General features: G+C 35.7%; 1 protein-coding gene across 4 annotated transcripts in view; it reads right to left on the reverse strand.

The window, feature by feature from the left end:
- Positions 1–22,411, reverse strand: part of LOC145694406 (C-signal-like) — an 85,822-nt gene that overhangs the window by 60,056 nt on the left and 3,355 nt on the right. For 2 of the 4 annotated variants that reach the window (XR_014133002.1, XM_081770598.1), the window contains exon 1: positions 7,504–7,641. Coding sequence is in view for 1 of the 4 variants with exons in the window: in XM_081770599.1 (XP_081626725.1) it covers positions 3,996–4,145; positions 7,504–7,694; positions 10,263–10,314 (393 nt within the window). In the remaining 3 variants the exon portion in view is untranslated. Of the gene's footprint in view, positions 1–3,995; positions 4,146–7,503; positions 7,695–10,262; positions 10,315–22,411 lie in introns of those variants that run through there. The other 2 variants (XM_081770599.1, XR_014133003.1) reach the window with 2 other exon arrangements.

The following is a 22,411-nucleotide window of genomic DNA, read 5'->3' on the forward strand; positions in this document are numbered from 1 at the left end:
CAATATACTTACTATTTATATTTCAATATATGAATAAACTAAGTGGTTTAATTTACTAGCTCAATTTTAAAATAAATATTCTTTCTTCCCATTCCCTATAATAGGTTACGATATTAATTAACTTAGCAGATTACTACACAAAATATAACATTTGTAAGTCTTCTTACACTCCACTACGTATAGTACAATAACTGTCAAAGAAGCCCGATACAACTGATGGGCAGGGGCGTCCGAAGAAAATTTTCCGGGGGGAGGCATCTCCGTGGTTCCTATTTTACGACTGATATTTATATATTATGTATATTATGTGTACATTTTCGTAAGCCAGAGGGGGTCCTGCTCCCCTTCTGGTGGGATATTTTAATATTAAGATGTTCAGTGATTAAATAAATAAATAAAAAACTCAACAGAACTGTTAAAGTAAAGTGAGTGAGAATCTTTATTTTCATAATTCACTCACATCAATCTTCCAAACAAAAATAAAAATAAAATAAAATGGAATAATTTGAATTTAAAGATTATCCCATGATTATACCCTTTAGGATACGGGAGACGGATGATTAAAGCAAGTGAATGATGATGCAAGAATTCGTAGAATGAGACAGTGGGAGGAAATAGAAGTACCACGAGAAAACCCACGGACACGATGTCTTACTTGGACGGGCATCGAACCAGGGACCCCACGCACAAGAGATAAACGCTGTACTATTGAGCTACCGTGCCCTCTCAAGCAAAAATAAATTAAGATCTAAAGGTAGGTATGTCAAAAATAAATTATTTATTGTTACTGAGCGGAATTTAATTAAAACTATTACATACTTATAATGTAATAACAAGAATGTCTGGTACATCATCATTAACTTAATAAAAAAAAAAATAATTTTATTTTGCCTGTATATTTATCTTGTGAGAAGTTTCAGGAATTATTCTGTTCCCTTCGTCAATTACGATGTACGGAGAGAAAAAAACTGTCGTCTGAATAAAACTTATATTCCTACCGTTAGCTGTTCCAGAAGGAACGTTTGGAAGGAGGGGATCGTCTCCTGGACTATGAGTTCACATTCGATATACGAAATATGTACAAATTTCACATCAATATAAAAGGAAGTGTTGCAATACATTACGTGTTAACAAAAATATACAGCCTACATGTATAACAAGTAATGTAAATTTCCAACAAATGATGTATGATTAGTTGTCCTTTTATATATATATTGAACTGTAGGTCTCATTCTATACAACCTCACTGCTGACAAAGAACGTAAACACAAATCAATCACTCAATCAACCCAAAAGTTTCAGATTAGGCCTTTCATTTCGTTTCTATCCTTTTTCTGGCTATATATATGGCCAGACAATATATTGCCTTTTGCGTCGCTACAAATGTAAATTTGCATCGCAATTTATAAATTTTGTATTGCATTTATGGCAATGTAATAATAATAATAATAATAATAATAATAATAATAATAATAATAATAATAATAATAATAATAATAATAATAATAATAATAATAATAATAATAAAATATGTTTATTGACACGAACAACCAGTGGCCACAAGTTAGCCGAAGGAATACAAAAAAAAATATGACAAATTAATTCAAATGGCAAAGGTAATACAAATCAAATAATACAAATAATATGACCAAGTACAGTAGAAACAATATGAATGTAGAATAATTACTAATAATAATGAACAATGAAAATGAGTAAAAAGAAAAAGAAAACAGTAAAAAAAAAAAAAAATGCTGGTAATACACAACATAACGTAATGTAATACAGTAAAAGATTGCATCCTGTCAATTAAAAAATAAAGAATAAATAAATAAAACTAAAAAAAAAAAACGTAAAACAAAAGTTGGCAATACATTAAAGAATATAGAAATTATTATTATACCTATGTATTGATGAAAGAAGAAACAAAGGATTCTTTTTACACACAGCAGATAGTGTATGGAGAACACCGACTTTGAGAGTGTGTGGCTGTTCTGGGAAGTGGACTGGGTGGGGTAGTGGTTAACACATCGGCACGGTATGCCGGAGGTCCCGATCCCGTCGGTCACTTTTTCACTCTTTGTGCGTTACAGAATTCACATCTACAGAAGATCTAGTATGTTAAAAAATCGGTTGTTTCCTCTTTCATTAATATCTACGAGTATATGAAATTACAACCGTCATAAGGTGTTCGGTATATGGAAACAGGATTGTCCAATCACAGCAATGGCCCGTGGTAAAACCCACGTGATCGGAATGAAGAACACCGACCGAGAGTGTGTGGCTGTTCTGGGAAGTGGACTGGGTGGCATAGTGGTTAACACATCCGCGCGGTATGCAGGAGGTTCAGGTTCAGTCATTTTTTCGTTATTATTGTATATCTACTTTACTGTTCTACAAGCACATGAAATAGTATACGTTCTGTGTATTACAAACAAGTATGATAATGAAAAGCAAAGGAAAAACTTTTTTTTTTTTTTTTTTTTTTTGCAGGGACTAACTTCATCATTCTGTACATTGTCTAAGAAGGTGGCTGGTTTTTATGAGTCCGCAAAATTAACTGTCATTTGTAGGACAAAAACACATTAAATTTCATACAAATGTCTCTTTGCTAACTGATGTCGTAGCCAAATACAGCGGTTCATTTTTCTAAATTTCTAAAACAAACACTATTTTTAAATTTTTTTATTTTCAATGAAAAACAAAGAGGATTAGCAAAAATATTATTTTTAGTTTAATGGTTTAAACAACCAGAAGTGTCACTTAAGAACTCCTTACCAAAACCTGAAACAACTGCGAAATATGGGATAGAAAAAAAACATTCTGCTGAAGTCTCGTGTTTTCGCTAGTGTCCTAGTTTCCGGAACGTAAGATAGGATCTTTCACCTCGAAGGCCAGTTCAGTTGCTTTATTTTCAGATACAATACAATGTCAAAGTATGCAAGGGATCTTGTCGAATTTTCGAGGAAACATTAATAAATTGAACTCTACCTACATGTAGCATCGAAAGAAAATCGTTCTGTCATGACGAAACAGACAATGGTTCATTGTTTCTTGTTATAGCAGGGTGTCTACTAAAATTCCAAAATGAAATTTCGTGACTTTTTCATGACCTTTTCTGTACCAAATCATAAGATTTCCTAACATTTTCAAGAGCGAATTTGGGTACGAATTAGCCCGAATTTTCATCCATGCTATAGAAACGTACTTTGCTTGCGATTTGGTAGCGTCTAAAGCCGGCCATAGACATTTTTGACGGTGAATTTTGACGTTTTATAGAACAAAATTTTTCAATCTGTACTTACATTTGCACAGTTAAAAAAAAATCGTGACCCAAAAGCTAAATTTTGTGACTTTTTCGTGACTTTCATGACCGTTTTCTGATTTCGTGACTTTTTCGTGACCGATAGACACCCTGTATAAAAAGAAATTACGATCATAAATGCATAGCATTTCTATGATTCAGAACTGTGCAAAGGATGAATTATACGCCTTCTCCTTTGAGGCTTGTCATGACTGGCCTACAAAACTAGAAATACTAACAGTTCAAATTATATACTTCCAAAAGTACAAAATATTTTGGTTAACCTCTGCACTGCTTGTATCAAACCGACTAGGACTTCCAAACAAAAGGACACTACTTGGACTCCCTAACGAATTATTGAAGTAAGTAAAAATGAAAGAAAACCTTTGTTTCCCCCTCCCCTTCTTCCCGTGGAACCTCATCTGATTCCTACTCAGCTAAACTTTATAACTTCGTCATACCTAAACAGACTAAGTCACCGTCTAGAAAGCACTCCGTGACAAATTTGTTAGGCCTCATTAAAACAGAAAGACCAAAGAATGAATCGTAGTGGCCAGGTTCGCTTTTTCAATTATGATTATAATTTCACATCTACGAAGCAGAAACAAAATTTCCTGAAAACGTTCACAAAATAAACATACAGGCACCATAAATTAAGTTTTTTTTTTTTTTTCTTATTACAATACACACTTACCTTACTGCATCTGTATGGGTAGAATCCTCCTTGATCATTAGCAGCTATTGAACCAAGAATCGAACTCATATTAAGGACAGCTGCTCGTGAAGTTCCCATGGGTAGGTTGGAATTCTTATCGGACGCCTTCTTCAGTAACGGTACAAACGCCTGAATAAAGAGAATAACAGCCAAGTCGAAGCAGCATGTAGAAATGGAAACGCTGCAGAACGCATGACAACCACATAGATGAAACAACACTTCTATGATGGAAGGGGAAGTGGGGGTAAAAGGTCTCAAACTGATTGGGAATTATGTTTGCTAGAAATGGAAAAAGGTCTACTCATCATGTAATAATATCTGTCTTCGTGTTGAGACGTGATAGCATCCAGACGAACTTCCTGGATTTCAATGAGTTTTCGACTTCAAAGTCCGGTTTAAGCCAAGTCCTTGTACATAATTTGTCCGTAACGCAGAGCAGAAATGTTTTTAATAAAACACACTTTTTCTTCAAGTTTCCCAAACATGCCTAACTAAAACTGTAGAACTGGTCCCGCGTAGCGTAGCCGTTAACGCTCTCGTCTTCGATGCGAGTGGTCCCGAGTTCGATTCCCAGCGGGAGCACTCGGTCGAAAAAGCTTTTTCAGGCTAGCTATTCTTAATAAGGTTTTCCTCATTCACACCAGGCAAATGCCGGTGTGGCGCCTAATTTATAGGTCCCAGACCGCTTCGTTCCTTCCTTTTCCCCGAATAGTGTGCTCGCCGTGGGACGTCATCCCTCATACGTGACGGGCTAAATGGCCACAGATGCTGAAAACCCAGAAATCTGAATCCTAAAACTGTAGTACTGATTGAAAATTAGTTCCAAAAATAATACACTTGAACTTGATTTCTTATTATGAACTTCTTCTACAATTAATTGATAGACATTGATGCTTCCATGTCTGCAATATCACTTGAAGATAATCTGATTTTATTGGGGTTTCCTAGTATATTAACTTTTATCTCAAGAGATGCACTATTGTTCACAATGCTTTTGAAATGTATTTTATGTTCTGTTCCTGGTGTTATGTAATTTCTTAACTATTTACGCAATAGATACGCCGGATGTTGATTCCGTAACAGGGTTTGGGTGAGGTTTGAGAATCTCCATTAACTCACATATGATGAGAAGTGTCGGTGTACTAACTCTTTCTATCGTTTTCCTAGATCATTACGCAACAAATTTTATCTTTTATTTAACAACCTTATTTAGTGAATTCTGTAAAATATCCTCTCAACACATCCTATTACAAATAACGTACTGATTTCCTTTGTCCGCCTTATTAAACCGCAAGCGGATGGTTACTAAAGCAAATTTTAATTCAGCTATTAATGATGTGCACATTTGCCTTCTTCACCTGCCACCTACTCCATTTTGATTGGGCTGCACGGTAAGTCTACACCCATTAACGATGGCTCAGACTGGTCATACAATCGTATTTAAATCAAGCTTTTTGTTCAGTGTTCAAGATGATATTGGTTTAATAATAGTAACTAACCTTTGAGTTGCGTTTTTAGAAATCTTTGATCATTGTAAAGGTAGTCACCGTTCACTGCTATTATTTTTCTTAGGTTTCGAAATAGCTGCACTATGTAAGGTTTCCAATGTAAATAAAAAGAAAGAAAGAAAAAAAAAACGCTCCATATCGGGTTAATTTCATCTTTGTCCCAACTGAGCGCAGTTCAGTCGTAAATTTTGCTTTTCCCCAATACACGCACCTATGTTTTATCCCTTCACCTTTCCATATGTTGAGGATAGCTACCTTGGAGTCCAGAAGTTCGATTCCCACCAGGATCTACACACAAGAAAATTTTTATCAAAATTGATTTTTTAAAATTATAATTCTGTATTATAAAAGGTGCATACAGCATTGTGTAATTGTTATTTTTTAATGGTCTTAAGCTTAGGCACCCTAAAGCAAATGTCCTATGTGTCCTTTACCTCTTTCATATTTCTGATTTTGATCACGGTTTCAGTGTTTGTTCAATAACTTATTGAGGAATGCTGAATTATAAAGTTAAAGGTTGTTTCCGCGATCAGCAACGAGGACCATACATTATATTGAGGTCTACATCTTCCGTGTTCTGTTTTGAACAGTCAGAGGTTCATTCTCCGCTTCAACATCAAGATTTCGCTGGGATCATCGCCACCAAGTGAGGTTAGTCGAGGACATTACCGTCAGAGCTTTACAATCTACCTTGATGGCATCCTCTGACGTCGATCATCATATGAATTATGGGAGGTGTCTCCTAGGGCACTAATTTCAATATTTGGAGAAAAAAAAGAGGTATGTAGGCGGAACCCGGAAAATGGCTCGGAACAGAAGCACACTGCAATAGGCTCTCGGGGAGAAGCGCAGAATTTTATCAGAGGAGAGAGAAGTCCGAATTCTGTTTGGAGGAGTTATCTTGGGAGACTAGACGGCCCCTGTTTAGATCATGAAACTTTTACGTCACTTAAGGCGAAGTGCCCTGCCAATACTTCTGAACAAATACACCGAACGTTTCAAAGCTCATCCCTAACATATATACTTACCTCTACCTATTCTTTAAAGTTTGTTCTGTCATTCAAAATATTAAATGTTTGTGTTTTATTTCAAAGCAAATTCTAAATTATATCTCAGAGTAGTTCGAAAGTAATGGTACGGATTCACTGTGTTAATTTGGGTACAATATTTGGTAAGATATGATCTTGATATGTCAAGTTCTCAATTTCAGAGTTCTTACGAAACTCTAACGTATCTTCATAGCCTTTATTCAGTGAAATTCTGGTATTTTATGAAACTACGTTTCACATATGTTTTCTCGCTTAATTTTTGACCTTTTCGGACTTATTGATGAGGACCATGATCCTCGAAAACGTTCCTTAGTTTTATAAATATTGCGGTGAGTACTAAGCTTTCTCTGTTGTTTACTACTAAAAGTACTATTCAGTTCAATTCAATTCATGTTTTATGGACGAACTATAATATTCTATGAATAAAAAAGCGATACGCAATCTTGCCGACCTTCCTTAATTTATATTAGTTTCGGAAAATTGTATTATTAATGAGCACTACTTCTACTATTCACAATAATAGCAACAACTTCTGTATTTCTTCGCAGCCACGCGAGCGTGGTCTCGGGTTCAACACAAACCTCATTAGTGTTTCGGATTCTACTTTAAGCCATAGGTCGCGTCTCATATAACCGTGGTGCTGAAAAGTATATTAAACTCTAATGTATCAATAACAAGAACTTGCTTACATATGAAGCTATTATGCTGCCAAAATGTCTTGAGCCGTGGCAAAAATGTGAACTAAAGGTCACACCTCAACACACCCACGCGTTGAACCAATAAGAGTTCAGCAGTTGCTAAGCGAGAGAGCCTTAGCGAAAGAGAGTGGAATTCCTTCAGCCGATAGCAGCGCCTGAAACGGATGACTAAGTGTCAAGTCAATGTGGTATATCTATAGTATAGATAGCTGAAAAAATTAAAACCTCTTACCTTCGTCAACATCAATGGAGCAACTGTATTAACTGTAAAATTAGCTATCATCTGATCGGGTTTTACCAGGTTGATACGTGTAAACTTGGTTGAAATGCCAGCATTGTTGAACAGTACATTCAAACCACCGTCTTTCACAATAGCATCAACCTTCTTGACAATTGCATCATGTTCGTTGTAATGAGTTACATCTGAAAAGGAAAAGAATTTGTCATTAATTAACGTTCCTTTATCAAAATGTGCATACATTTGTTGTCAGACTTCAAATTCAAATTGACTGCCTAATTATTTTATGTACAGTCTTATTCAAAAACATCTCGGTCACCCACCTCTTTTTGAAAAGTCCTGCACTCTTATCTTACAGTTGAAATTAAATCAAACAAACGCGGGTTTCGGCCGAGATTTTTTTAACAACATTATAACAAGACTGAAAGAGATAAACATTTAGTAGAATATAATTTCTTTCGAAATGAAAATGACACCTTTTGAGTTTTACGTCCTACGTTTAATCCAGCTAGACTAAAGGAGACGGTAATGATGAGATAATGAATGAAATGGTGGAATGCAGGAAGTGGGAGAAACCCGAAAAAAACACGCACACGGGGTTTGTTCACCACAAAGTTCACTTGGCGCGAGATGGGATCGAACCAGGGATCCCAAGCACCAGAAATGAACGCTCTACCACTGAGCCACCGCAGGCCCCTACAATTTCTTTTACCAAACGAAAAAAAAAAATAGTTATTGTATCTTGTATTGTTCCCGATGCAAAAAATATACTATAACAAATTGCTTACTTCGAATTTGTCTAAAATACTACTCCTATGACTTAAGCACTTTCGATGATACTTCATCAAACAGGAAAGAAAATATCTTTATAATTTTTAGTTCAATGTCCAATGGTTATGTCCTGTAGGCTACACGAAATAGCTTATTAGGAGTCCCTTTGTGGCTACAGAAGGTCAATTCACCTAAGATGGCCACAGTTTGTGCGCTCATCTGCTCACAATAATTCCTTCCTCCACCAACTGTTATGCTCGATGTGGTGCCCCCGAGCCTGGACTATTGTCCTGCAACACAATCTTCACTGAAGCAGTGAGCGTCGAAGGTGTGTGAGGGGAATTGTAGACCACACCGCTTGACAAGCTTTGCAGAGCCCCGCTATGGTGGTGGGTCGCCTTTGCGCGAGGCCTTGTTTCAGAGGACCAAAGGCGCAGAAATCCATCGGCGACGCACCTGGTGACTTCACAGATATGGACGAGAAGGGTAGAACAGACACACCAATCTCCGTGGCCATACGTCGATAATACGCGACAGAACTGCGAGCAGTGTGATTGGATGCTTTCTCCATTGGATTCGTACCTTCCGGGTGTTCCTGCCATACAACTATGGGATGTTTTGTGTATAAGGGTTCCATAATAATCGTTTCAAAGTAGGCTGCACTCACCATGGCCTTCGAATCCACACGATGCATTGGTGCAGAAACCTGCCACCACCATGAGGCCTTTCAGAAACTTCTCGCGACATTCACAGACAAACTCGCCGCGACCCTTCGCATCATGTTGTGAATAAAAAATGACCCTGGGCTCATTGGTGTCATCAAGGTAGATATCTAGGCTTTATCCAGAGTGACAACCCACTGCTATTTGTCACCTGAGAGGTATTGTTCATACAAGTTTCTTGCGTTCGTGAATCTCTTTTGAATGTGCCTTGGTAATAACTTATGCCCCATCGCCTTATGACGTTTTTTCAGTCCCAAATTATCCTTTATGATACGACACCCTGTGCTCTGTGATATCCTGCATGAGGTGGCAAGGTTGCTTTGGGTGCGTAAATTTTCCTGGCTGGACATGCCCGTTTCCTTTTCACTCTCATGACTTGATCTTGATACTTAGGACCGGTGCTTTTACAGCGCTGGCTTACCCTTGCTACTGTACGCCTGCTGATATTGTTGCCCCTTGCCGCACACATTTTCACAATCACTGACGCACTGAATTGTGCATCGGAAAGTGCATATATTTACCCTTCCCAATAAGGTGCCACTTTAACAGACATAATAGCTGTTCACCACAACTTTCACACAGTGTTGTACGTGACTCACTACTGGATTCACGGACTACTGACTTCTGGTTCCTTCTCCTACGCTGTGCTCGTCATCAACTCTGTAAAATTGGCCAACTTAGGTGATTGACCTTCTGTATATGGTTAGCATTCACAACTTCCGCGCGGGAGACCTGGGTTTGATTCCCAGTGGAAGCAGGTATGTGTTTCGGATCCCATATTAAGCTGAAGGTTCAGGTCTCATATAGCCTTGATGTTGAAAGGAATGTTACGCCTCAATCCAACCAGACAACTGGAGACAGATTTTTAATGAGATATTAATCATGGAAGGCGTGGTTTATGTGCACATCATTCCAGGTGTTACTTGTCACGAATAAAACTATAGTACTACTTGGAATCACTTCTAGTAATTCCAGTTTCATAAGCCTCGGTGTTTGGAAAGGAATAACAAGTTCCAAGTAATGAATAAAATATCAATATTACCTAGAAGAGTAATTAGAATTCGTGTGATGCAGCCCTCTCTATTAGTCTAGTGGCTAGTATCTATATCTTTGGTGCGCACGAGGCGGAAGAACACTGAAAGTATTAGAATAGTTCGAATTCCACTTTAAACTGTAGGTACACGACTCACATGGCCTCGATGCTGAAAAGGGACGCTACATTATAACAAAGAAACGAAACAGAAGTCAGGTGATTCTTACCAAGTTGCAAAATATGAATACCGCCTTCCTTGTTCGCAATTTCTTGAAGCTCCTGCAAATAAAGACGAAAATTAATATAATACTCTACTCTGCAATTAGTAAGTTCACAACTATTTCAACATATTTTTGTAACTTACTTCACTTATGAGGAATGACCAGTAAGTAAGGTTACCAAGCCTGCAGTGAAACGGTGTATACAGGGTGGCCCAAACGTAGGTATACAATATCGTACTGATTAGCTCATTGCACTTTATATAATTTCTTATTCTTATCCATCAAGTAGACTTAGTTTCTTTATTATTTGTTCTTAATGTCTTTTTACTTATACCTTAAGCCCGAAACAGCCGAAGGAAATAAACCCATAAGCTAGAATATTATACTTGATCAATGCAGGGGTGTATATCTACTTTTGGGCTACCCTGTATATTATTGCATAAGACCAATACAGCCAACAGATAGTACATAGTACGTTATTTTTTGACATACCTATATCAGTCGAGACACTTGTCGCATTGTGGTATGAGTTTGAAAATTCCCTCCTGGTGAAAATCCTGCCTTTGTGTGTTAGCCACGTTGTTATTAAGTGTTTTATCTCCTCGCCCGACGCGGAGCGACGGCCTCCGAGGTGCTTCTTCAAGAGCGGGAACAGGTGAAAGTCGCTTGGAGTTGTTGTCTTGAGTCAGCTCCTCCACGCAAGCTGTCTTCTAATTTTGTTGATGCCGTGCTTGGTCGGCCACTGTGCTACTTGCCGATGACGTTTTCTCTACCATCTGCAAACTTTCGACACCATTCTGTGACATGCTGACGAGACATTACAGTCTCTTCGTAAACCTTTATCACCTACCGGTAAATTTCAGCCGCGGTTACATGTTTCGCCCACAGAAATGGAATAACTAAGCGGACATCTTCGCGAGACAAGTTTTCCAAACGAGTCGCCATTTGTGTTTACATACAACTAGCACTGTAGGTGGCGGGTGACTGAAACTCTGCACAGTTGCCAACTCCATGTATTAAAATTACCGCACACTTCTCATTCCTCTATAACAGACAGTTGCCAATTCCATTATCATTCCTCTATAACAGACGAAACTCTAGAAATATCGGCCTTCTAACCCCAGTTTCTTATCCTCCCTTGTATAACCAAACTTATTTAAAATGTAGCTTATCTCTTCCATCTACACTAATAGAAATAAAATAACATGCGTATGTATCTGTCAGTCATCTAGAACGACCAAATTTGGTACAGATAGACCTCCACAAGACATAATCGACTACGAAGCCCTTTTTCTAAATTTTGGCACGGGAGGGGGAAATACGAAGCGTCAAAATGTATGCATAAAAGATTATAAATACCTGGGACGCCGAATATTAACGTCAAATTCATAGTTTTCTGCTCATTTAGATGAATAACATTTCCGATGACGTTCAAGTTCAATTTTAGCCCTCATTGTCATGGAGGTTTGGAGTTATGATGAACCCTTTTAGGATTTTTGGTAACTTTTGTTACCATGGCGAATCATTATCTTTGACCGCTTATTTAGGTTCTATAACAAGTATTTAGGCCGGGTTCTTTTAATGGTCAAGTCAAGGATGGACCAAAGAATATCCCAGATGCGTTTTGGAACCGGATGATCAACTTGGCGGCGTCAAGTGGGGGCGGAGAGGCGTGACTTTTTATTTTTTCGTAAGGCAAATTTCAAAAAAAAAAAAAAAAAAAAAAAATCACGCCTTTAGTTTTCAAGATATCAGATTGAAACTTTGCATACGGATTGTGTGTACCGTTAGGTATTTCTCAATTTTTTTTGAGATCCCTACGCGAGATAAGCGAGATTTCCTGTAGGGAATTGAAAAGAGCGAAAGACATTGATCAACAGTGTGTTTGACTTTAAATACCAAACGAGAGACTTCACCATCCCCTCAAAAAGATTACAGGCGCAACTCGTAAGAGCAAGGGTTCTGCAGAATTGGTTGTTCAAGACTGGAAGAACTAGCGTTTTAGCCATTGAGGCGTGAACGTATACTCCGACCAAATGTAGTTAAATAATTGCAATGATGCAAGCTATGAACCGCGCAGACGTAGAGCAATATATCCTAAGATATAGGATTAATCCCTGAAGCAGTGTTGGACGACCCACGTAAGGCACAATCGAGCCGTGAAGGGAATATTAATCCTCCGAATTGGGCTATGGAAATGTAACGAGTTCCTGTTGGTGGGAGTACGAAAGTGATTAAACTCGACCGAAGAGTGTGCAAACCGAGTCAGAAGTAGTTGATTGTCTCTGTGTGGTTAGCCTCCAGCATCCTGTTTGTTGATAAGAACAGGTACAGTTAGCGACATAAGTTCTTTTCGTTTGCTGAAATTAGTTTCGTAAATAATTTCAGAATGGAAGTACAATTTGAGTATAGTTTTCAGTAAATTAAAAATAATGTAATTTTGTGTACTTTCCAGCCATATCACCGTTATTCCCAAAACAAATTTCACCAAACGCAAACAACTTTTGTCGCTGATTTTATAGTAGTAGTGGAACATCGGTCATTTATGTAGCAAACCGTACGTCGAACTGTAGTCATACAAGTTAGTTCAAAACTTTGTGGATACATAAATAAAATTATTTACAATTTCGAATATCTAAGTGAATAATATGTAATAATCTTTGTTGCCGAAATCTTCTAAAAAAGTAACTATCTGATAAGGGTTCCCATAGTTAATTTAAAAAAAAAAATGTTAGTGTTTGTTAACATTAGAATAATTCAATTTATATATTGTTTTGCTAACAACTGTGAAAAAGACTATCAAAATTTATACATTTATAATTTATTGCATCAGGAAAAAACAGTATTGTTGAAGCGTGTAATTTTATGCATACAATATACCTGAAACTAATGAAGGAATAAAACAAAAATGAATACGACGAAACCCTTCATAAAGAAAGCACTGTGCAGATAATCGAAAATGCAAACCAGTGCTTCCGTCCCTGACAGGGCATCGTTGAAGTGCGGTAACAATAAGTAAGCCATCCTGTGAAATAAGCGTATTGTGTACGTAGCAGAAAGACTTTGAATTATAGCAGGATTAGTGGATACCGTACAGAAATACCAAAGTAAATTAAAACAGAATTCGAGCTGACAGAAACTGGAAAATTTCCTAATCTTTCTCTTACATTATTTCTAGCTTTACGAAGAAAATAGCTACTTCTTAAGTTCTATATTGAAGCAACTTACTAAAAGACTACATAGACACAAATAAGAAGTAAGGGAACGTAACTTAGAGCAGTGGTTGACAAACTTATGAAGCTTATTTGCTTTCGTACCCTTTTTAAACTCTCCTGTGAGCTACCAACTTTTTTAAAAAAATTTTACATTTGTTTATTGGATATAAACTTACACTTCTACTAAATATAAAATCAGATTATCCAATTTAGCAAATGTTTAATGTACACACAAAAAACAAAACGTGTACAACCCCACGCCTAGGCCAAAGAATCAACTGAGTAATCAGACTGACACTGGCAGCTGCGCGGGAGGAACAGGCGGTTCTTATTGTCAGCGTCACCTCAGTGGAGGAATCAAGTTTGGTCAACCAGAGCGTTAACGCGATCTACCGAAAATATCTCCGCAAGATGCTAGCAGCTCGCGATCGACAGTTTGGTGATCACTGACTTAGGGTTATACTGTGGCACAATACGTTGTTTATCAATCTTAAAATTATGACAATAATCAATCTATATATTTACGCAGTACTCCTCTATGTAAAAAGTAATCACCAAATTTACAACTCAGGCAAGACATCCACTCGTATAATACTAGAAGCAGTAAATTCATAAATGTCCCATATCAACGACTGTCCAAATCATTAAATAGTTATGAGACAATTAGAATAAAACTGTATAACAAGTTGCCTGCATCACTAAAAGATGAACATATAGATAAATTTAAAAGTAAGTTATACAATTGGTTAGTTGCAACGCCCTTTTATTCTTTACAGGAGTATTTTAATTGTTCGATAGAAGTGTAACGTATTTTGTAATCTCGTGTTGACTTGTATTTAAAATGTATATTGTTATTGTAATTTATTTTGCAATGTCATTTCATCATTAATTTAGTTATAGATCATTATTTATTTATACTTACGTATCAATATTGTATCACATTTTGACGTTGTCTATTGCTATGTATAGCTTAACGACAATAAAATTCTTTATTATTATTATTATTATTATTATTATTATTATTAAAAGATACAACAAAAAGGTAAATATCAGTACAAAATCATAGCTTGTCCACATAACGACAATACAGATATCACCTATGTGATGAACTACAGAGCACCCCTTCCCCTTCCCCCTGCCGAACGCCGTAACCTTTTTTTCGCCTTCCTTCGCTTGGTCCGGTCCTTCAATCATCAATCAAAGACACTCATATAAAACATCCTACTAAATGAGGATAACACTTCTAGGAACAAATTTTGCACAGTAAATGCTATATGTATATCCCTTATAATTTTGCAATCCTACAGCAAATTCTCATCAAATACAACGCCGCATATAAAATATGATTTTTGAACGTGCTAAGATCCTAAAGGCAATACGGTACCGGTAGATGTAATAACGTTGTATCGGTACCCCTATTTCCAATCTAGACCATGCCCCTTTTTTCACGAAAATCGTTTCTAAAATTAGGGTTAATTCTGTGGATGCTATTTAGTATCTCCCTCAAATCCATCAATGGCTCCGGAACCAGGACTGTGACTTATATTGATCCGTTGTAAACGTTCGTTTATTCTAAAACTTGCCCTCGCTGACGCGATTGCTCCCTACGGACGCACTCCTCGGGCCCCCTTGCATAACCATTACATAGCAAACGTGCTTTTCAGTAGACACCTAGCACAAGTTGGTTCGTATTTTTTGTACTGTAATATTTATACCATACGTCCACACTCTATTTATGACTAAAGAAACAATTACAAGAAAAAAACGAAACAAGTACACAAACTGCAGGATGATTACAAATATCTGGAGAAAAAATACGAGCAAGTAAAGGAGGAGTTAATACAGACACAGCAATCTTTTGGCAGAGAGGAGATAGCATGGGAGAAACAGAAAAATATCTACAGGGACAAGATTGAAGAATTAAGAAACAAACAGGGAACCGACACAGACGCAGTAATACACGAAATACAGGCACTAACAAAAAAGATTGAAGAAAAGCAGGAAAAGTTGGAAACAGATGAGGGACAAACGTGGTCGGAAGTAGTGAGAGGGAGAAAAGTAACAGAGAAAGAAAAGAAAATCCTAGAAGTAACAGCTAAAACCAAACCTATCCTAATATTTAGACCCAACGAAGGAGAGACAGTTAAGCAAACTGTTCAAAGACTAACAGAAACAATAGATCCAAGGAAGGAAAAATTAAAAATAACTGGTATGCGTACGACAAAGGATATTGTGGTATTGGAAACCGCAACAAAAGAAGACCTAAACAGGATAAAGGATAAAGAACAAATAAAAAGAGATTTCAAGTTTGAGGAAAGTAGGAAACGAAACCCATTGATGATAGTGTATGGCGTACCGACTGAAATAAAAGACAACGACCTCATAGAAGCTATCATCCAACAGAACTTTGAGGAGGAAGAATTAGCAGAAGCCCAGAACATAAAGGCAAGATTTAGAGCTGGTAAGAGAGGGCAAAAGAAATGCCACCTGGTTATAGAGGTCACACCAAACATAAGGAAAATGTTGATTAATAAAGATCGCATATATATCGATTATGAATCCCATAAAGTTAAAGATTTCATTGTGGTACCACAATGTTACACGTGCCAAGAATTTGGCCACATCACGAAATATTGCGAAAGCAAGGACAAAGTACGATGCAGATATTGCGGATCCCTTCGCCACAAAAGTGAAGACTGTGAAGATAAAGGCAAAAAGGTATGCATTCCATGTAAACTCAGACACAAAATATGCCAAACTCCAAATACTGAGGAATGTGTTTCATATCGGGTAGCGCGTGAAAGGATAATCAGCAAAATAAATTATGGATAAAGGACACAAAGAAGTATGCAAGAAAAAGAAAAACAAATCACCAAGCAAGGCCAAAAGGGACAAAAAACGTTTGGAGGAATTTTTGGATAGAAAAAGAAGAGCTATGGCATCTACAAAGGATAAATGTATACAAACTGAAATAGAAAATTATAATAATACTATTAAGAAACCACCTGACATATATTGTAAGAAAAAAGACAAAGGAACTATTCCAGATCCAGCAGCAGAAGAAAAAACAACACTTAAGATAAATTTTGTGAATGGCGAGCAGAAATATCTATTTCCAATCAAAGAAGAACCAATTCAAGATAACAAAATTACATCAACTCAATCTCCGAAAGAAGGAGAAAATACGAAACCAATTTTGATGGAACCAAGACAATTATATGATAATATGAGCCATCAATATAGATTAGCCAAATTGGAGGACAAGAACATTCTTAGTGTGGCATTTCGACAAGTAATTAGAGATCTACATGACAAGGGACGGACGATAACATACCCTACGCTAGAAGAAATCGATAGAATAGAACTGAGAACATACGATCTTCCCGCTAATGGATGGGAGTTAGTAGATCTAATAAATGAAGTATATGAGAGAAGAGGTATACACTGGGAATTAGAGAATGTATACAAACAGATGGTGAACGCCCACCGCAGAATTTGTTTCGACTACAGCAAAACTGGTATGGACGCCTTTGTATACACCAAACATGCTTAACAGCTTACTAACATTAAAAATTGCACAAAACAACTCGCACAGGTCGAAACTCGCGACAATGGAAGCAAGAAGATTTGTGGAAACAAAAAATATCGATTTAATCGCTCTACAAGAACCATATACGTATAATAACAGATTAGTAGCTTTCCCAACATCAGCGAGAATAATTTATGGTGGTGAGGCCTCCCTAGCAGTGATTGTGGTCATGAACAAAAATCTAGAAGTATTAAAAATCTCAAAATATTGTGATAATTGGACTGTATGTGTTGAAATTACACAAGGAACTGATTCAATCTGGCTAATAAATTCTTATTTTCAGTATAGTAAAGAAATTAAACCATTTCTAAATAAACTACGGCAAATAATCAGACAAAACCCTGGAAAAAAGATCATAATAATGTTAGATTCAAACGCCAAGAACACAGCGTGGGGTTCACCATATACCGATCAAAGAGGAGAGGAATTGGGAGATTTTATCATGCAAAACGATCTTGCGATTATAAATACTGGAAACAAGCCAACCTTCGTAGGATCAAGAGGCGAATCATTTATAGACATAACAATCAGCACAATAAACATTATGGACAAAATAGAAAATTGGATGGTTCACGATAAACAAACTACCAGTGACCACGAAGTCATAACCTTCGACGTAAAAATGGATAAAGGAAGGAATAAAGAAAGATTAAATATAAAGAAAATAGATTGGGAAGTTTTTAAAGACAAGCTAGACCTCCCCCAATTAGAACAAACAGAAGATGCTAACAATATGGTAATAAAGGTAGAAGAAGCCACAATAACCGCGATAAGAGAATCCACTCCGAAATTAGTGCAAAAAGTAGGATACAGTGACTTTTGGAAACCAAAATTAGAAAGATTAAAAAAATTGGTAAAAGCAAGAAGAAAAAGTTATCAGGCAACCCTAGAACCGAGGCTCAAAAATATTAGGCTCCAAAATTATAGAAAGGTAAAGGACGAATATGAACAGGCGGTATTACTGGAGAAAAAACGAAGTTGGGAATTGTTTTTGGCGAAAAACATAGAAATGGATCCTTGGGGTTTTCCATACAAATTAATTATGCAAAAGATTAATCCTACAACATTATGTACAATTAAAAATGCAGATGGAACGTACACAAAAACAAGAGACGAAACACTAGACAAATTAATGCAGAATTTTTTTCCTAAGGATACGATGGAAGATGATACAATGGGACAGATGCAGCTAAGAAGAAATCATGCAAGAGAAGCAACAGTAGTAAATGTGGACGACTCCGAGTTGGTAACAAATGATGAAGTAGAAAAAAATATAAAGAAACTAAAAACGGGTAAGGTCCCAGATCTTGATGAAATAACAAATGAAATATATAAAAGGAATAAAGATATACGGGTCCCTTACTTAACAAGACTTTACAACATATTGTTAAAGAAACAAACATTCCCAAATGAATGGAAAATTTCGAAGTTAATTATACTACTTAAGAGCCTGGACAGAGACCCCTTAGAAATTGGTGCCTACAGACCAATATGTTTACTAAAGAACATAAGCAAAATTTATGACAGAGTTATAGCTAATAGGATAAACAAGTATAGAAATACACAGAATGACACTCTACAATATGGTTTTAGAGCGGGAAGATCGACCGAGGATGCACTGAATGTTTTTAAAGAAAAAATACAAAATAGTTACTACCAAAAGAAATATGCTCTAGCGTTGTTTGTTGACATCGAGGGAGCATTGGATAATTTATGGATACCAGCGTTATTAGAGAATTTAAAGAAATTAAGGTTTCCACAATATCTGCAAAACGTAATAAAAGACTATTTCCAACACAGAAAAGTAGTTATACAAACAGAAATGGGAGATAAAGAAATACAAAATGAAAAGGGCTGTCCACAAGGTTCAATCTTGGGACCCCTGATATGGGATATACAACTACAGCCTTGCCTGGAGAAAATGGCAAAGAATGAGTCAATAGATAGAATCATAGCCTTTGCTGATGATATTGTAATAATAACCTCAGCAAATTCCAGAAGAGAAATAGAAACAAAAACTAACCAAGTAGTGGAAAGTCTATATAACTGGTGCTCTGAAAATAAATTAAAGCTATCAGCGAAAAAAACTAAGTTTATGCTTTTTGGAACCAAATTAACTAGGGAACCACAAATAAAAATATTAAATCAGAAAATAAAAAGAGTAACAGAATTTAAATACTTAGGCGTAACAATAGATGAAAATTTAAACTTTGAGAAACATGTACAGTATATAGTTGAAAAAAGTAATAAAATTGCCAACAAACTAATGACAATTGGCAAAAATACATACAAGTTACCAAATAAAATATTAAAGCTATACCATGATACAATACTATGTGCGACTATGGCATATGCTTCAAGTCTATGGGTACATCGAATTTTCGAGAACAAAAAAATTAGAGATTCCATAAATAGACCTCAAAGAAATTTATTTATAAGACTAAGTGGAGCATTTAACACCGTGCAAATGAAGCATTATGTATACTACTACATATAAAACCACTACATCTGGTAATACTACAAAGAGCAGCATTCTACTGGCTAAAAAAGAAAGAAAACGAAAAGCTAATGGATCTTCTTGGCAAGGCAGTAACAACAAAGGAGATCGAAGAAACTATAGAAGAAATATGGAACTTAGAATGGACAAACTCAAACAAATCAAGAAGATTATGGGATATTATTCCAACAATTAATAAAAGGAAAAAGTTAAAACATCTAGATCCAAGTCCAGGTGTCATTCACTTTCTAAGTGGTGTGAAGAGCATGAGGCAGGTGGGAGGTACTTTTAATACCCATCTCATTCTCTCACCACAGGAATGTACAACGTATGCAAATGATATGTAAATGTTGTAGATAATTAATAAAAATTTAGATTAGCCAAAAATAAAAAAAATAATTTAGTGTCGGTAGAGCCAAAATACAATAAAGTTAGAATTTACATTTTTGTAAACATGAGTTTTATATTAACGTTTTATTGCCCCGTTAGGGACAGTAATGCTGCTTGAAGCTCTGACTAGGTCAGATATTATTTTAATATTAAGAAAATGTGAATTTATCATTAAATTGCATTAGTTAAATTTGGCAGACACAACATATCCTGAAATGCCTGAAAAGTAAAAAAAAAAAAAAAAAAAAAAAAAAAAAAAAAAAAAAAAATTACAAGTTATTTTGTACTCACCCTGCGGCTAAGTATTTAATTAAAAATTCCACACACTTTCTAGAAAATGCACATATATTTATTTTTAATTTCACTACTGAACACACAACAACACCACACGCAATATATAGATATATACACACTAGATATTCAATAGATATATTTTTTTATTAACTTGATGACTGCTTAAATGATTTTTTTTTTTTTAAAAAAAGAATACTAATAGAGATTTTTCTCGAATTTAAATGTTCACTGTTACTAAACTGTTTAAACAAGATATTTCAATTTACAGTCACTGTAATTACACTTCACTCCAGATGATTCTCCAGGAGAGGTCCAATTATCCTTCATCGGAAGTCACTGTCTTTAGATGTTATCTTCTATTCAGAATAAAGTTTGTTTTATAGAAATTGCTGATAAAACACATTGGCATCTTGTGTTTAATAAAATAATTCAATGATGTAAAAATGAAGTTCAGCTATGAACACATAGTGTTTTCACTTTTGGTATGCAACTGATATTCGTTTACTTGTTAGACATTTTCAGTTGTAACTTTGTTAATAACGATTATATACTTTACCACCAAATAAAATGTGGTTCTTCAAAATAAATATCTTTTTATAACAGATGTCCATATAACACTGTGCTCTATTCTTTACGGCTGAAGTTATGTATGTATGAAGATATGACTTCAACTCTCAGTTTTTTATAAAAAAAAATTATTGTCTGACATTGGCGACTGTCGATCTTCAACTAACTAAATGTTTTTACTTTCCTTTGCTTTTGTTACACACACTAAAGCTAGTTTTTACCAAAATTCGCCTCCTTTGCGGCTTTCAAAAGGTTTTTTTTTTTTTTTTTTTTTTTTTTTTTTTTTTTTTTTTTTTTTTTTAATTGTCAGAGGATAGCGGGACTTTCTTTCACAATAAGGGTTGCTTGCGAGAGGCCTGACAGGTGTATCCCTCTAGCGGTTACTGTTTCTTTTTTGAATGTAAACAACCTCTCTCAGTGACCGATATCCTTCTCTGTTTACATTTATATTTAATGATATTACTGATAAACGAATTACAACTGACATGTAACAAAAGTTGAAAACCAATATTTAAATATTCTATTTTACATTTCTAAACTTGGGTGGAGTTGTCATTGTAAAAAAAAACAGAAAAAATACAAAATAACTTGTTGGTAGTAGAAAATTGTCTTCTGCTACCCTTCATCACACTCCAAGGCATGCCGGGGGTGCCAGAATTAACATACTGAGTTTAAAATTAAGCAAAGAATAGCAAACTGCTAAAATAGCTATTTTATAAAGAAAATACGGTAAGGATCGCGATTTTATATACTAATATAACTATATTGGATCTGTTTAAGAATTGTTATAGGTTGGAATTTATATTCAAAAATATATTTTATATATCAGTACCTTCTGGTAACCCTGGAACAATATGAAAATTGAATTGATGAAGGTTCGCTGACTAGGCACCCAGAACTGTTGAACCACCCCCACCGGAGAGGTAGCGGTTCCATTAAAAGTGTGAAAATCGCGGTCAGTGAAACAATTTTTCACGTATTGTATTTGAAAATTCGTATCTAGGTGTGTATAGTTTAACAAAAGATTGCTCAGCGACTTTTTGTCGAAAATTTTGTTTTGTCCATCCTTAGAATTTTTTTCCTTTTCTTACAATATATTTTTATAATAGTTATAACACATTAAGAGAATCTTGTTTATGGTATTTTTTAGATACTATAGGTTGGAAATCTTTGGTGCTGTAGAGGTCACTAACCTCTATCTCCCTGAAGTTTCAAAAATTATATGGAACTTTCCAATAAATATATAAAAGAAAAATCAGTTTTCTGTTATGCCACTAAACTTAATGAAATTTAAAATAAAATAAAATAATATCAGAATGATTGCTTGAAATCTAATGTATAAAGAATAACTAAACTAATTAAATATGTATATTAAATCTGTATATAAAATTGAGATTGCATATGCAAATTTTATGAATAATAAAAATAAAATAAATAAAAATATCTTTGTTAAGCTTGCTCATAACAGTGGGCACGGCCCCTATGAAACTTACCTGTATAGAATAAAGGTCAAAGAGAATGCAATCTGTGAATGCGGCGAAATTGGAACACCAGAACACCATGTCTTTTGGTGTCCTCTGACAGAAGATGTAATACCAGAGAG

The sequence above is a fragment of the Thermobia domestica genome, chromosome 9 (assembly GCF_964235325.1).
Source record: "Thermobia domestica chromosome 9, izTheDome1.hap1.1, whole genome shotgun sequence".
NCBI classification, from domain to species: Eukaryota; Metazoa; Arthropoda; class Insecta; order Zygentoma; family Lepismatidae; genus Thermobia; species Thermobia domestica.